Source organism: Procambarus clarkii, chromosome 27, assembly GCF_040958095.1.
Source record: "Procambarus clarkii isolate CNS0578487 chromosome 27, FALCON_Pclarkii_2.0, whole genome shotgun sequence".
Taxonomy (NCBI): Eukaryota; Metazoa; Arthropoda; class Malacostraca; order Decapoda; family Cambaridae; genus Procambarus; species Procambarus clarkii.
The window spans coordinates 11,174,673-11,192,533 of record NC_091176.1 but is presented as its reverse complement, the minus strand read 5'-3'; the positions used below and the strand labels follow the sequence as shown (position 1 = coordinate 11,192,533).

Here is a 17,861-nt window from a genome sequence, read left to right as displayed (position 1 = left end):
TGTCACCTACCTTGAGAGAGGGGGGACAGTGTCACCCACCTTGAGAGAGAGAGGGGTACAGTGTCACCTACCTTGAGAGAGGGGGACAGTGTCACCCCACCTTGAGAGAGAGGGACAGTGTCACCCCACCTTGAGAGAGGGGGACAGTGTCACCCACCTTGAGAGAGGGGGACAGTGTCACCTACCTTGAGAGAGGGGGACAGTGTCACCCACCTTGAGAGAGGGGGACAGTGTCACCTACCTTGAGAGAGGGGGACAGTGTCACCTCACCTTGAGAGAGGGGGACAGTGTCACCCCACCTTGAGAGAGGGGGGACAGTACGTACGTGTCACCTATCTTGAGAGGGGGGGACAGTGTCACCTACCTTGACAGAGAAGCTTGTCAAGGTTGTCAACCTCTCTTAAGTGTCTAAGGTAAACATCCGTCGCAGTTGAGGTGTCATGTTTCCGTTATATGTGTATTCCCATCATGAAAGACCTGCAGCTATCCTCCCCGACTCCTCTGGCTGCTAGGTCACAAGATGCCTGGAACGTGGGGTCTGGCCAACACAACCTCCACTACATCTTATCTTCAAGGCGTTTCCTCACTTCATCTTGTCCTCCTACCCTCCCTCCCTCCCTCCCTCTCACTAGAGTTTATTGTGCAGCGTCACTCATCCTGTGAGTGAACACACCGCCATAGTAATAGTATTGGGCAGCGTCATTCATTCTGTGAGTGAACACACCGCCATAGTGACAGTATTGGGCAGCGTCACTCATCCTGTGAGTGGACACACCGCCATAGTGACAGTATTGGGCAGCGTCACTCATCCTGTGAGTGGACACACCACCATAGCAGCATGTACAACACTCCCCAATAGGAAGAAAACCCGCTGGGTTGTTCATCCCGTCACTTGTACCCAGACACAGCTGGGACGAGCTTAACTGTTTCACAGGAACATTTTATAAAACAAGAAGATTAACATTTGTCAATCCCTGAACTTACGTTATCTTGCGGGTGCAAAGTAACGAGTATCTTTTAAGAACGATATCTATTTTTGACAAACTGTGTTTTCCTAACTCAAACAATGTGGGGGGTTTATTTTTCTACACACATTTCTAATGACTCTTAGTTATTCACACTCTCTCAGGTAGTGGTCAAGGCGTTGTCCCTCACTCACCTCAGATTCTGCGGCTCCGCTGCTCAGCTGTTGTCTCCATCACGAATCTCAATGGATATTTGTATCCAAAACAAATGTTCGCTATTACATATTCTCTCTATCGGACACCTCCTCTTCGTCCATGATGATTGGGATTGCCAGCTGGCACCATATTGTACCAGGGGTACAGATTCACTTATTTGTTTTTTTATCTTGCTTTCCTCACTTACATTGTGACGGTGATGTTGCCTGACGGTATCTCTAACTTCTTGGGTATGAAGCATTCAATGTGGTCTCTTTCAGCGCCCTCAACAGCCAACGCATCTACTCGTTCATTTCCATACATTTCAACATGGGAAGAGATTCACAAGAACTTGATCACCCTCCCTGATTGGTTAGTACTCTCGCAGATCTCATATTTCTACGACTATCGCTGAGTTTTCTGTGCGTTTCTTTTCCGAGGCTTTGAAGTGCAATTTGAATCAGTACAGATTACTTCAACTTTGATGTTTCTTTCAAGAAATCCTAATATCATAAATGTGTCAATTATGTCAACTGCTTGCGTTAACGAGGCATAGTTCTCAATATGAGTTTTTTGCTTCATTCCCGTTTTGAAAGACATTACTAATAATTACAGTATATGCTGCTCCAGCCCTGCCATTAGCAGGATTAGATGACCCATCATTGTAGATTTTATCTAATTAATTTCCAGCTTTTCTATTAGTGATTTCCTCGAAATACTTATGGCTCATTTCATGTGGTATCATGTTAGACTTTTTCTTTGTCAGCTCTTTTATTACATCTTACACGTTCATCCTCCCAGGGAGAAGACATCCCTACGGGCAGGACCTCACGGGCTTGCTCAAGCAGGTGAAGCTCTTCAAGGAGGCAATCTAAGCAATGATGCCACTTTTTGCTTTCCCTGTTTCCTCTTGTAAACAGAACAGAATTATTTTTTTCTTGACAATATCATTGAAGCGATAGCAGGCGGCTTGACGTCTGCGAGGCACTACACATCAAGAAGTCAACACCAGCAATCAACAGCCAATTAATGCACAACTATCTTCTGCCCACTTCAAGACTCCGCTCCAATATAGAAGCATCAAGAAATATGGACCAATAGGCTTTCTACAACTACTTCCATTCAATACCCATTGTTTTGTGTTCTGTCTTGTGTTTGAATTTAATACCCATTGTTTCGTGTTCTGTCTTGTGTTGGAATTTAATACTCATTGAATACCCATTGTTAAAAGTTCGTTTTTCACCCCATCCACCTCACCCAAATGTAGATATAAACCTCGAAGATATGTAAGCTCTATTCAGTTTCAGTTGTGTGTTTGTAAACTAAAGTCTTTGAAAATGTAATAAGTTTTACGAAACGCGCTCAAGTGTCGCGTCTGACTAGAAATAAAAATGAATTTTGGAGAATTGATATTTGAATTACCATCAACAGTGAAAAGAAACATAAGAAAGATAGAGAAAATTCGTGTTAGAATTATTAATCTTACTTTTTCGGTCATATTTAATAATATATGTCTACAGGAAAGACTGCTACCAAAATATACTAAAATATATATATATATATATATATATATATATATATATATATATATATTATATATATATATATATAGTGACGGTAAAGCGTTGGTGTTCGGCTGTTTCAAAAGCTGGGGGCAGGGCCTCGTCACATCACAAAAAAGAAAAGAAGAGAAAAGTTTGTCCTTTCGTCTGTGGTAAGGTAATGGGAAGACACACAAAACACAAGTATATAAACAATGACATTTTAATTACTCTAGAAAACAAGACATGAATAAAGGCAATCTCATAAAATGCAGGACAAGTCAACAAACAAAATTACATGAATAATCACTGGCAAATGAAAAGTTACGCTAAGACAAGTAAGTTACAGTGATAGCAAAATTAAATAATATGAGAGCTGGAATACTGGCTTCAAGCTGCCACCTCCCTTAGTACACGAAAGCCAAGGCTTAGTCTACCAGCGAGAGATGTCAACTTCATGGAGCACAAAGATATTCTGACGAAACTGGCGCGCTGCAGCCCAGACGTCGACTTGTGGTGGTGGCGGAGTGCAGGTGCGACGAGACACCAGCCAATCAGCAACAGGCAGGCAGAGGATGAGCAGTTTGCTGGTTACGGGCTGTGGCCAGGTGTTGGGGTGTGCAGGGTACGATTTGCTCTCTGGGCAAAACGTTTGGCGATACTGGTGGACGTATCTTCTATATAGTATCTTGTACTTTGACGTAATGATGTAGGGAAGAGCAGGCTCAATCTCTCTTGAAAGAGATTATCGTCACAATATATATATATATATATATATATATATATATATATATATATATATATATATATATATATATATATATATATATTATATATATCATATGTATAATATATATATATATATATATATATATATATATTATACATATGATATATATATATAATATATATATATATATATATATATATATATATATATATATCATATGTATAATATATATGTATATATATATATATATGAGGTAATAGCCGAGGCTATTTGAACCACCCCACCGCCGGCACTCGGATAGTAATCTTGGGCATAGCATTTTACCAAATCACCTCATTCTTTGGGGCACACGTGAGGAACACAAATGCGAACAAGCCTGAATGGTCCCCAGGACAATATGCAACAAGAATGAGGTGATTTGGTAAAATGCTATGCCCAAGATTACTATATATATATATATATATATTATACATATGATATATATATATCATATGTATAATATATATATATATATATATATATATATATATTATATATATGATATATATATATATATAATATATATATAACCACCAAGGCTGGTGAGCAAGTACACTCGTTGGTTGAAGGATTCACAGTTTTTACAAGAGTTGAAATTCTTCACAGGCGAGCAGATTCAGGTGTGTGAGTAACATACAAAGACGTGTCTACTACAGGTGTGTGAGTAACATACAAAGACGTGTCTACTACAGGTGTGTGAGTAGCATACAAAGACGTGTCTACTACAGGTGTGTGAGTAACATACAAACACGTGTCTACTACAGGTGTGTGAGCAACATACAAACACGTGTCTACCACATATATACGCCCCTACGTGCCACGGGAAGTCCTCACAATTGCTCATATTGAGGACAAATGCGCATCGGCCACCGTAAGTGTTCGCCACCCCACCTCAGGCAGTACTGAGTCCCTCCCCCTCCTCCCCTCAAGTACTATAATGTTCCATCTCCCTTCAGGCTCCAGTACGTGGAGGGAATTATCGAGTGCCTCCAAGGCCCGGGTTAGGGGGTTATCGAGTCCCTCCATTACCTAGGTAGGAGGTTGTAGTGCCTCCATTACCTAGGTAGGAGGTCTCAATTATCCCCCACCCTCAGACTCTAATGCTCCCTCATCTCTCATCCCAACCCGTCCTCACACTAGGCTGTTTAAAGCAGCGGCCGTCCTCCCCACACGCATTCATCAATTTTAGCATACTGTGTATGAAAAATTGGTTTGTTTTCATGTATATGTTAATATTAGTATATATAAAAATTCTATGTATAGTAAGGCGTAGGTTAGGTTAGGTGTTTAGGTTGCAACCCGTCCTCGACACAAGTCCATTACATCCAGCGGTCGACCCCACAGACGCATTCATAAATTTTTACATGCTGTTCATTCAAAACGGGAATTTTAAAAAATATAAATTAATATTATAATATGTTAGCATATTGTACATATATAGGTATAGGTTAGGTTAGGTGTTTTGGTTCTATTAGCGATTATTTGTATTTGTAGTACATGGGTGAGCATTTATAGAATTATGGTTCGAACAGAGGACGTGAGCGAAGCACTTGTTCCGGAAGTGTTCGGACGTCATCTAGCCCGTCCTCCAAACAAAGATCCAAAATTGATTCCATGCACCCGCCAAACCCCCTGTTTATGAATGAAAAGCGGTTTACACACGACTCACAACTGCTGACGTTCGAACATATCCGGAACAAGTGCTTCACTGATAAATTTTGTTCGAATCACAACGCTATAAATGCTTCACCCACGTACTACAAATGCAAATAATCGCCAACAGAACCTAAACACCTGACCTAACCTATCCTATGCCTATATATACACAATATGCCAATATATTATAATATTAATTTATACTTGAGAAAATTCCCGTTTTGAATGAACAGCATGTTAAAATTTATGAATGCGTCTGTGGGGTCGACCGCTGAATGTAATGGACTTGAGTCGAGAACGGGTTGTACAATTAACGCAAACAGAACCTAAACACCTAACCTAACCTAACCTATGCCTATATATGCACAATATGATACTATATTATAATGTTAATTTATATATAAGAAAATTCCTGTTTGGAATGAACATCATGTACAAATTTAGTACATGAATTTCATGTACTAAATTTCATGAAACTCCACAGAAGCATTTATGAATGCTTCTGTGGAGTCGACCACTGGATGGAATGAACTTGAGTTGAGGACGGACTGATCACATATGCGCCCCTGTATAACTAACCACCCTCGAGATGGAGATTTCTTAACATTTCAGAGCTAGGTCTTGACACACTCAATAATCCTTCATATAGTTTAGGGTAGCTGCATAAATGCCGATGTCCCTAAAGTTTAAAAAAAAAAAACTCAGTTGCTCGTCAGGTAATTGTGAATCTTGATTCAGAGCGTTTCAAACAATGCTTTCGTCGTGTAATGAAGAAGTTAAACCAACTCAGTGCAGGGTTTGACGCCGGAACGACCAGTCGTCGTTCAAACATCTGTTACTCGCTATTCAGTGTTCGTGGCTGCTGGCACCAGTATGGTATGTTTTGTGAAGTGTCATTGTAATTTATGAAAACGTATGGCTAGTAACATCGAGAAGCATCTGCTAAGATAAATATTAACATAAACCCGACAATGTTCATGGTTTTACGAGTGCAGTTCTTAAAGCCTCTAAAATTTGACTTGAATGATGTTAGAGATGTCGGTGTAAAGGTTGTCTCCTCGCTGTTGGGGATCAAACCACGGACCTTGCTAGCCCGACTATACTACAGTGTATAAATGTTAAAATGCAATGCAGCTCTTTTGCATTAACTATAATTTCTAACTATAGCACGAGTTAACTTTTAACTTCAGAATTTTCTTCTAAATGAAAATGACCGAACAATTGCATATTTGCGAACACTAAGTTGGTATAGTTTACCGTTGATTCTTGCATTATTCAGTCTGGTTAGTAGGTATGCAGATGCCTCTGTCTATACCAGTTTGACTTTATATATAAAATGTGGACATAGCCTTCCTGAATTTACCGGAGAAAAACACTGGTCTCGATGAGGACAAGAAGCCGGCAGCTTATGGAAGGGACCCTTTGTAGTATTTTTTTTTAGATTTTAAAGTACGTCTGAACCAATACGATCTCAAGGATAGTTACTTGAGCCACTTCTACCCTATACTTCAGGTGAGCTGGACTTTGAAATAAGTGTTTTGGCAGTTACGGCTTCAGCGAGTAGGCTGTTCCATGGGTTTATAATAGTAAAGTCTCTCTTTTTTTTTTTTTTTTTTTAACATTGTGGTTTGAGCTTAAAGCCACTGCTTTGTTAATCGCACCTTCTTAAAAAGTCCTCCAAATTAAGTGTAGATTAAATCGGCCCTATCTGTCTAGTTTGTAGATTCCGTGATTCCCAACCGTTCCTGGTACGCGTCTACTTGGTTCAGGAATGATTTTTGTTGGCAGGTGTTGCTCTAAAGCAGTCAAGTCTTTTTGAAGATGTATCCATGCATGGATACAGTAATTAAAGTGGGGTGCACCAGATAATTGTACAGTTAAAGTAATTTTTCCTTTGAAGTAGAATGTTGGCTTGAATATTTCTAGCATTTGGTCAACTATACTGCAGCTCACTTGCTATGCAACTACCAGGGAATGGTGGATTATGACTTGTTATAGATTCAGCTACTCGGAAAAAGTTCGAAGTAGCACAGGCTATGGTGAGCCCGTAGTGGACTTGCTGGCACAGGAGCGGTGTGGATTATGACTCGAAGGTACTTTTATTAAGTCTGTTGCACGGTAATGTTAATGTGGTAATTGTGACGCACTTCACCAGGCAACGCAGCCAAAATATTGCTTCTCGACATTACAAGGCATTTGCCAATCTTGCAACTATCTGTAGTTTGTATATAATTGTATGGGCCTTGATATAATATCCACTTGTTACTTTACCATAAATCTTGGTCTGTAAATTGTGATGTGGTTTGTAATAGGAAAGACAAAATAGATGGGGTCCCAAAAGAGGACCCTTGCGGTACCTCTCGTATCTGTAGTCAGATTAATTTCGGGCCTTTCCTTATTTTTAACTTATTTTATCCATTCCAGTATTCTAACATTTATTCATTGTGCCTAATTTCTTTGCTAGTTGCCAAAAAGTTTAGCAAAAGTCCATATTACTCATAATCTACCAAGTCTTTTATGAATAGGTGGTTAGTTACCCCAAAATATGAGCAGATTAGAGACTTCGCGTCATAAGTACTTTAGTACTGGGGTAAAAAAGTTCTGGCAACATTAGGTATCTTTGTTTGAAATTTACTAAATACTAAATTCTTTATTGCAGAGTGTACCGCATAGAAAGCATGTCATCCGCCCCTGTACCTGTGTACTGATCATGCTCTTGGCCTTGCCTGCACTAGGTATGTTAAGTTTATCGAGCTTTCTCTAAAGGGAAAGTTGCTTAAATATGTCTGCCTTTTACATTGCTCAGTAAAGTGCTTTAGTAAATAAACCTTTTTATTTCCCACTTCGGTGTAACATTTACTACGTCCTAGCGACCCTTGTTTCTATAGTCTGTGAAAGACTGCGGGGGGAGGGGTTAACGGTGTGCTTGCTTCAACTATATCTTCTCCAGCAGCTACTAAGGAAGAGGCCGGGAGCGGGTGTTGCTTCGGGGACGCCAGAGTGAAGCACGGGGAGGTGGTCCTCTCCATGCCCAGCTGCTGCTTCTCCTTGGTCTGTCGGAATGGTCTCGTTCAGCGTCACGACGCCGGCAACCCAGGAGACACTCATTGTAAGTATTGTGCTATTGCTTAGTCTTCTAATTTGGGTTGTAATTTTCCTTCGTCCCAAACCATTATTGGTTGGTTTAAAACTGTACCTTTTGTACACTGATAGTTCCTTGCTCTGCAAGTCTGCAGGTTGTAACTTTATATTTTAATACTTGGCGTCGTATAATGGTTTACTTAGACACTGACATTCTTCTCTTCAGGCTGCGAGTTTGACGGCCTGATGTACCAGGACGGTTCTAAACTGCTCGCTCAGTGCATCCCCCTTACTTGTGTGAAGGGTGTCTGGACCCCGACTCCAACTATTGAAGATTGCTGTAAGTTAAGATACACTTGCTAAAGGAAACTACTTCGGCGCAATAAAATACCGTTATGTAGAAAAATATATAAAATTACTTGCTGTATATTCATGGAAATTTTATTGCAGGTAGGAATTGCTACATTTACAATGATCCCCATATAAAGACCTTCGACGGACACCGCTTCGACTGGCACGGCGTCTGCAACTACTCTGTAGCCCAGAGTGACCTGACCTACACGCCTGAAGTTGGGGTCTTTAGTGACTTTGATCAGTGTAATGGGCACGCGTCCTGCCTCTCCCGCACCACCTTCAGGGACAATCCTCACACTGTTATCACTCTGGACTCTGGATCAGTGTTTGATGTAAGTTAAGGCTTAAATAAACTGATGCTGAAACTCTAGTTGAAGATTAACTCTACTAAATGCTCAGCTTGAATGAAAATCTTAATTCGGCAATGTTTACAGATAACGGTGAACGGGGACCTGTACACTGTACCGGCCAGCGGAGCTCACGCAGTAGTGTCCTCTGCTGGTGCACACCCAGTACTGGCCTGGAGGGACGGAGGCTGCATCTACCTGCTCGGCTCCTCTAAGATCGTGGTATGTCATTAGGTCTCAAAAGTGAAGATGTACACTGCAGATGTTCAGCGTTCCATAGTTTTTAAAGTACTAAAATGTATAAACTATTGATTGTAGCTGCAACACTGTAGTCAGCGGCTGGACGTGTGGGCGTATCCCAGCCACACCAACCATCTGGACGGTCTGTGTGGTCACTACAACTTCTACACGGACGATGACTTCACCAGCAGGAACAACGTCGTCCACACTCTCCAGTCCTGGCCTCTGGCGTTCCCAGAGTCGTGGAGGGTGAGCTGCTGGCGCCTTCATTCTCCTGATATACTTGGATAGTATATATTGAATAGCTTGTGCCATAAATTTGGAAAGTGGCTTAAAAAAATACCGAATTTAATATACATACTGAATGTCGGTTCAAAAGTTTTAAATGTGGAGCTTAACGCTTTGATTAGGGATTTTTAAAGTTGCAGATCTTTAAATTTCAGACAAAAGACCAAAAGGATCGTGCGTGTTTCCAGTGTCTGGACTGTGAAAAAGAAACTGCAGTAAGTAGCCTACATCTATACTGAATTGACGTAATTTTTTTTAAATGCTTTGTATACCAAAACTGCTACTTTCAGGAAGTTTAGTTAGTTTTCTTGGAATCTAGTTCCATAATGACAATTTGTTCATAAGTATCTAGATTTGGAAAACCTATAAAGCTCGTTTCAAACTTATTCACATACGCTGTAGAGTTGTCAAAACTTTAAAGTATCATGATTTGAACGCCTGACAACTGACTTTTGTTTAAACTTTTTCCTCCTGACACAGCTGAACCCCTGCAAGTCTCCTTTGCTAAAGGACGTAGTCTTGTGCCGCAGGTTGCTCCATCCAATCATCGGCAGGGACAAAGACCTGCAGTCTCACGCGGGTAGGTCCTAGTTAACACCCGTCCCTCCTCGACCTGCTTGGGCTCTTAGACATGTAAACCTTTTAATGTGCTCTTATGAGCCAGAGTACCCGAATTTAGTTAGCTAGAATCTGCGCGAATTTTGGCAGACATTCTGGCAGAGTTGGTAACTTGTAAACAAGTAATTTTAGCATTGCTGCCTTAAACTTCTTGCATTCCTTTCTAGATTAAATTTATATTTGTAAAGTAACAAAGGGAAGAATGTGGGTGTAAGGTGGTATCTTGCAGCAAGAGTTGACAAGAGGTTCCTTACAGAGACGTGTGCGTGGTATGTGTGCATGATGCGGGGAGCAGGAGCCACGGAGAGGGAGCTGGCAGACTGGCTGCTCCAGCTCCAGATTATCCTCCAGCAGACTAAGCTCATCCTCGCCAGGACACTGGGTAAGTTTAGATTTATAACAATGTTTAGCTTTAATTCTGGCAATGATGGTTCTTACCTTGGTTTCAGCCTCTTGGCTTCAGTAAAAGTTGAGTAGGAAAGTTTTTTAGCAACTTAAAATTAATGAAGACCTATGCTAGGGAATATAATTATCATAATAGATTTTGATGTATTGGCACTATTTAATGTGTAATGCTACTAGTTTCTATGACCATCCTAACATCTACATAATTTTATCCTCCCTGCATGTTGAAACTAAAAAGAAACTAAATTTATTTTACTACGTGGCCGAAAGAACGTACCAGCCAAAAAATGTGTAATATAAAAATGAAGAAAAAGCTTGGTAACCCTAATGACTTTGAAATGTCTCTAGGACAGAGCTGTTGTAATAGTTTTTTCGCTGGTGTAACCATAGCCTTTAATTCTAATATAGACAATCGGGCAGAAGGTTGGTACAACACGCCGCCGCCTCGCGGGGTGGGAAGCAGTGAGGCAACGTTCGATGGCCGTACAAGAGCGCAGTTTAAATTTATTCCCTTTACCTATATTTTCGCCGTGGTTGCTAACTATTTTGACAACTTATTAAAGTAGCTGGCCATAGTACACATTTCTACATTGGTAGCCTTTCTGCTTGCCGGCCTGCTAAATGTTCCTTGAAACTAGTGATAATATATAAATGGTTTGCTGCTTAATCCAGTTTCTAAATTTAGATTTACCAGATTTGTGGATGTTATCTTGAAGTAACACGGTGCACCCACACTGACTGGGGGGGGGGGGGAAATGTCTCCAGGTAGTGCAGATTAGTGTACACGCGGCCTTTTAGATGCAGGCTGTGGCATAATTGTAATTCCTTTACGTCTTCAGATTCCTGGGTTCCCAGCCCCGTTCCTCCGGCGACTACCGGCTCCTGCGTGCCAGGGTCACGCTGGCAGGAGGACTGCAACACCTGCAGCTGCGTTAACGCTTCATATTCCAATGCAGTTGTGTGCACACTAATAAACTGTGGAGAAGGCAAGTTCTTTTGACTTTTTTCTGTCGCAAAAGTTGAATAATCATGAAAAGTTGTCATTAGTTCGGTAAGGTTTAATCTAGAATTTTTTAAACTGTTAAAAAACTTATTAAAACTAGTACTGTAACCAGTTTCAAAACTAGCAATCGCAAAAGTTCTAACCCTATAATTTTAATTTTTATTAGCAATTTTTGTTTGGGAGGGGAATTGAAGCGGTTAAATGCAACATTAATTGAAAACTTTAAAGGCTAATTTGAGAACTACATTCTATGGGTAAATTTTAAACAAAGTTTACAACCTAAACTACTGACTAATTTTAATTTAAAATCCGCCTGAGCCTAGATCTCTACCCTTCCCCCTTTGCTTTAAAAAGTTTGTTAAAAGGCAAGTAAGCATTTTAGTTTGCTTTAAAAACGTTGCTTTTTTTAAATGTGCCAGACATATTTTAACGCTTGCGTCAACAGGGTTCTTCGAAAGTTTGTAACATTACAATTATTAAATTGTAAACGCTTCTCCTACAGGTTACGTACCGGAGGTTGGGGTGGACTCGTGCACGGACGGGTCCATGTGGATGGTAGACAAGTGTAACTGGTGTGAGTGTGTCCGTGGCGGCTCCATCTGTACCTTCACACCCTGTGACACCGCCACCTACACCCCGCGCGTTACTAAGCTCTCCTCCCCTACACCCACCAATACCAGCCATAGTGTCTATAACTTGACAACCGCACGTGCCACACACCTCCATACTGAGGTTACGAGGCCCACTTATACTTCGCCCACTTATACTTCGCCCACTTATACTTCGCCCACTTATACTTCGCCCACTTATACTTCGCCCACTTATACTTCGCCCACTTATACTTCGCCCACTTATACTTCGCCCACTTATACTTCGCCCACTTATACTTCGCCCACTTATACTTCGCCCACTTATACTTCGCCCACTTATACTTCGCCCACTTATACTACGCCCACTTATACTACGCCCACTAATACTACACCTAAATACACTACGCCCACTTATACTACGCCCACTTATACTACGCCCACTTATACTACGCCCACTTATACTACGCCCACTTATACTACGCCCACTTATACTACGCCCACTTATACTACGCCCACTTATACTACGCCCACTTACACTACACCTACCTACACTACGCCCACCTATACTACGCCCACCTATACTACGCCCACCTATACTACGCCTAAATATACTACGCCCACCTACACTACGCCCACTTATACTACACCCACTTACACTACACCCACTTACACTACACCTACCTATACTACGCCCACCTATACTACGCCCACCTATACTACGCCCACCTATACTACGCCCACCTATACTACGCCCACTTACACTACACCTACCTACACTACGCCCACTTATACTACGCCCACTTATACTACACCTAAATATACTACGCCCACCTACACTACGCCCACCTATACTACGCCCACCTATACTACGCCCACCTATACTACGCCCACCTACACTACGCCCACCTACATTACTCCCACCTACATTACTCCCACCTACATTACTCCCACCTACACTACTCCCACTTATACTACACCTAAATACACTACGCCCACCTATACTACGCCCACCTATACTACGCCCACTTATACTACACCTAAATACACTACGCCCACTTATACTACGCCCACCTACTCTACGCCCACCTACACTACGCCCACTTATACTACACCTAAATATACTACGCCTACCTACACTACGCCCACTTACACTACGCCTAAATATACTACGCCCACCTACACTACGCCCACTTATACTACGCCCACTTATACTACACCTAAATACACTACGCCCACTTATACTACGCCCACCTACACTACGCCCACCTACACTACGCCCACTTATACTACGCCCACTTATACTACGCCCACCTACACTACGCCCACTTATACTACGCCCACCTACACTACACCTAAATACACTACGCCCACCTACACTACGCCCACCTACACTACGCCCACTTACACTACACCTAAATATACTACGCCTACCTACACTACGCCCACTTACACTACACCTAAATATACTACGCCTACCTACACTACGCCCACTTACACTACGCCCACTTATACTACACCTAAATACACTACGCCCACTTACACTACGCCCACTTACACTACGCCCACCTACACTACGCCCACTTATACTACACCTAAATACACTACGCCCACTTACACTACGCCTAAATATACTACGCCCACTTATACTACGCCCACTTATACTACGCCCACTTATACTACGCCCACTTACACTACGCCCACTTACACTACGCCCACTTACACTACGCCCACTTATACTACGCCCACCTACACTACGCCCACTTACACTACGCCTAAATATACTACGCCCACCTACACTACGCCCACTTATACTACACCTAAATACACTACGCCCACTTATACTACGCCCACCTACACTACGCCCACCTACACTACGCCCACTTATACTACGCCCACCTACACTACGCCCACTTACACTACGCCCACTTACACTACGCCCAAATATACTACGCCCACTTATACTACGCCCACTTATACTACGCCCACTTATACTACACCTAAATACACTACGCCCACTTACACTACGCCCACTTACACTACGCCCACCTACACTACGCCCACTTATACTACACCTAAATACACTACGCCCACCTACACTACGCCCACTTATACTACGCCCACCTACACTACACCTAAATACACTACGCCCACTTATACTACGCCCACTTATACTACGCCCACTTATACTACGCCCACTTATACTACACCTAAATACACTACGCCCACTTACACTACGCCCACTTATACTACGCCCACTTATACTACACCTAAATACACTACGCCCACTTACACTACGCCTAAATATACTACGCCCACCTACACTACGCCTACTTATACTACGCCCACTTATACTACACCTAAATACACTACGCCCACTTATACTACGCCCACCTACACTACGCCCACCTACACTACGCCCACTTATACTACGCCCACCTACACTACGCCCACTTATACTACGCCCACCTACACTACACCTAAATATACTACGCCCACTTATACTACGCCCACTTATACTACACCTAAATACACTACGCCCACTTACACTACGCCCACTTACACTACGCCCACTTATACTACGCCCACCTACACTACGCCCACTTATACTACACCTAAATACACTACGCCCACTTACACTACGCCCACTTACACTACGCCCACTTATACTACGCCCACCTACACTACGCCCACTTATACTACACCTAAATACACTACGCCCACTTACACTACGCCTAAATATACTACGCCCACTTACACTACGCCCACTTATACTACGCCCACTTATACTACGCCCACCTACACTACGCCCACTTACACTACGCCCACCTACACTACGCCCACCTACACTACGCCCACCTACACTACGCCCACCTACACTACGCCCACCTACACTACGCCCACTTATACTACACCTAAATATACTACGCCTACCTACACTACGCCCACTTACACTACGCCCACTTATACTACGCCCACCTACACTACGCCCACTTATACTACGCCCACTTACACTACGCCCACTTACACTACGCCCACTTACACTACGCCCACTTACACTACGCCCACCTACACTACGCCCACCTACACTACGCCCACTTATACTACGCCCACTTATACTACACCTAAATACACTACGCCCACTTACACTACGCCCACTTATACTACACCCACTTATACTACACCCACTTATACTACACCCACTTACACTACGCCCACTTATACTACGCCCACTTATACTACGCCCACTTATACTACGCCCACTTATACTACGCCCACTTATACTACGCCCACTTATACTACGCCCACTTATACTACGCCCACTTATACTACGCCCACTTATACTACACCTAAATACACTACGCCCACTTACACTACGCCCACCTACACTACGCCCACCTACACTACGCCCACTTATACTACGCCCACTTATACTACGCCCACCTACACTACGCCCACTTATACTACGCCCACCTACACTACACCTAAATATACTACGCCCACCTACACTACGCCCACTTATACTACGCCTAAATATACTACGCCCACCTACACTACGCCCACCTACACTACGCCCACTTATACTACGCCCACCTACACTACACCTAAATATACTACGCCCACCTACACTACGCCCACTTATACTACGCCTAAATATACTGCGCCCACCTTCACTACGCCCACTTACACTACGCCTAAATATACTACGCCCACTTATACTACGCCCACCTACACTACGCCCACTTATACTACACCTAAATACACTACGCCCACTTACACTACGCCCACCTACACTACGCCCACTTATACTACGCCCACCTACACTACGCCCACTTGTACTACACCTAAATATACTACGCCCACCTACACTACGCCCACCTACACTACGCCCACTTATACTACGCCCACTTATACTACGCCCACCTACACTACGCCCACTTATACTACGCCCACTTATACTACGCCCACTTATACTACGCCCACTTATACTACACCTAAATACACTACGCCCACTTATACTACGCCCACTTATACTACGCCCACCTACACTACGCCCACTTATACTACACCTAAATATACTACGCCCACTTACACTACGCCTAAATATACTACGCCCACCTACACTACGCCCACTTATACTACACCTAAATACACTACGCCCACTTATACTACGCCCACTTACACGGACTAGACATAATCCACAAGTGCGTGAAACTAAAGACTCCTGGTGACCACTACTCCAAGTGTGACGGCTCCGGCCAGGACGTCGTCACCAACTCCTGCTCTCCCTGCCGCCCCACAGGGTCTGTGGCGCCACCACTGATCAGTAGCCGGCCTCCAGAATCTACAAACGTTGTAAAACGTTCTGAAAGCATCGTGTAAAGCTTTAATTTGGGGATATAGAATGGTAATGCTGTCTCCCAGTTGGATAGTTAATAAAAACACTGACTAGGGATGGGGTTAGGATGCTTTCCTCGAACGCCAGTCTTGTCAATTTTTTTTTTCTATAAGCACCAGAACGGCAGCTGTAACTTACATGTACACGTGCAAAGATGTAAATAGTTTTAAATTGTTTAAGCATAATTTTGTATTGTTAATTTTACTAAAATTTATGGATATTTAAATTTTTTTTAATTGCCTTTACTCGGGAAAACTAAAATTTCACATGTAATGAATTCACCAGACCTACCTTGATTCAATAAGTATTTATTGGCCACGATTTAAGCTTGTGAACTAATACGAAGCCCCACTCCACATTGCATACTGAAAACTGGGACGTGAAATAATGGCCCATACAGCAACTTAACGCGACTGAACTCCAGTAATTTAATGTAACAGTAACTTGATGTCCCAAATCCTTCTGCTTGCAGGAACGCTGCTACTTTTTTCGGACTTTATGTAGCGTTGGAAGAGGTACTAGGATAGTGGAACCTGATTTGTCAATTGCTTTACTATCGGCTATGCACTTAGCAGATTGGGCAGCCATGGTAATCCCCCAGAGCCTCGTAAGATAATTCCCTATATATTGTACTATAAAATCCTTCCATTTCCTTGCTACAACAGGTTTTCATTAGACGGTACAACTGGCAGTAGTTTCAAAATACAATACTATGAATTTTGCATAGCATATGATTTCCTTACAACAGACCAGTGGTACTCTAGCAAAATGAGCAACTACGCGGCTCTAAATGACTTTATCAGCCCAAGTGACTTGCAGCCATGTTAAAACAGACAAAACATTCCTAGGGTTAAGCTAATGTCAAGCAGTGAGACATGCATCTTGTTACTTCTCGTTATATCTGTAAATCTTAATTTATTACTTTCCATGTGCTATAATGTGCAGACAACAGCTTAACACACTTGAATGTGTATATTAGCCTAGTGGGCATGCCAGTAACTCTGATCAAACTTTGAATTACCGTTATTTGCGCAAATTTTGCTCATTACAAAGATCCTAAACTTCCTAGTTACAAATCTTTTCTAGGACTGGCCCATCTTTACTGCGGGTATGTTGGTACAAAAGGTATTCATTACTTTAGTCTACGACGCAATCAAAAGGCACCAAGCCGGGGAGACATCACTTAGGATGCCAAAACGAGAACAAAAGCACGTCTTGCGAGCGATATCGAAGGTAAAATAAATTGGCATTCGGACGGTTGGTGCTATTACTGATCAAAGGTTAAATTCACCATAAAGTCTATCGACAGACAAATGACAGTTGGAAAGTAAGACACGATCTTGATTCTGCACAAGGTGCACGACTAAAGGATAATGCAGTTCGGACAATGGAACGCCGCCCTTCTTGCAGTGC

General features: G+C 42.5%; 1 protein-coding gene across 1 annotated transcript; it reads left to right on the top strand.

The window, feature by feature from the left end:
- The first annotated feature begins 5,907 nt into the window (after positions 1–5,907).
- LOC138369282 (mucin-2-like) lies at positions 5,908–16,674 on the top strand. Its single transcript, XM_069332338.1, has 12 exons — positions 5,908–6,002; positions 7,786–7,861; positions 8,080–8,235; positions 8,434–8,547; positions 8,658–8,893; positions 8,996–9,130; positions 9,227–9,397; positions 9,592–9,651; positions 9,917–10,016; positions 10,311–10,436; positions 11,299–11,445; positions 11,965–16,674. The coding sequence occupies exons 1-12, from the start codon at positions 6,000–6,002 to the stop codon at positions 16,239–16,241; spliced, it is 5,601 nt and encodes a 1,866-aa protein (XP_069188439.1). The 5' UTR covers positions 5,908–5,999; the 3' UTR covers positions 16,242–16,674.
- The last annotated feature ends 1,187 nt before the right edge of the window (positions 16,675–17,861 follow it).

What these genes read in the sequence shown, in the direction of transcription:
- LOC138369282 (XM_069332338.1), top strand. An exon ending in CAACCCAGGAGACACTCATT is followed by an intron (nt 8,236 to 8,433) that starts GTAAGTATTGTG and finishes TCTTCTCTTCAG; the next exon opens with GCTGCGAGTTTGACGGCCTG. An exon ending in TCCAACTATTGAAGATTGCT is followed by an intron (nt 8,548 to 8,657) that starts GTAAGTTAAGAT and finishes ATTTTATTGCAG; the next exon opens with GTAGGAATTGCTACATTTAC.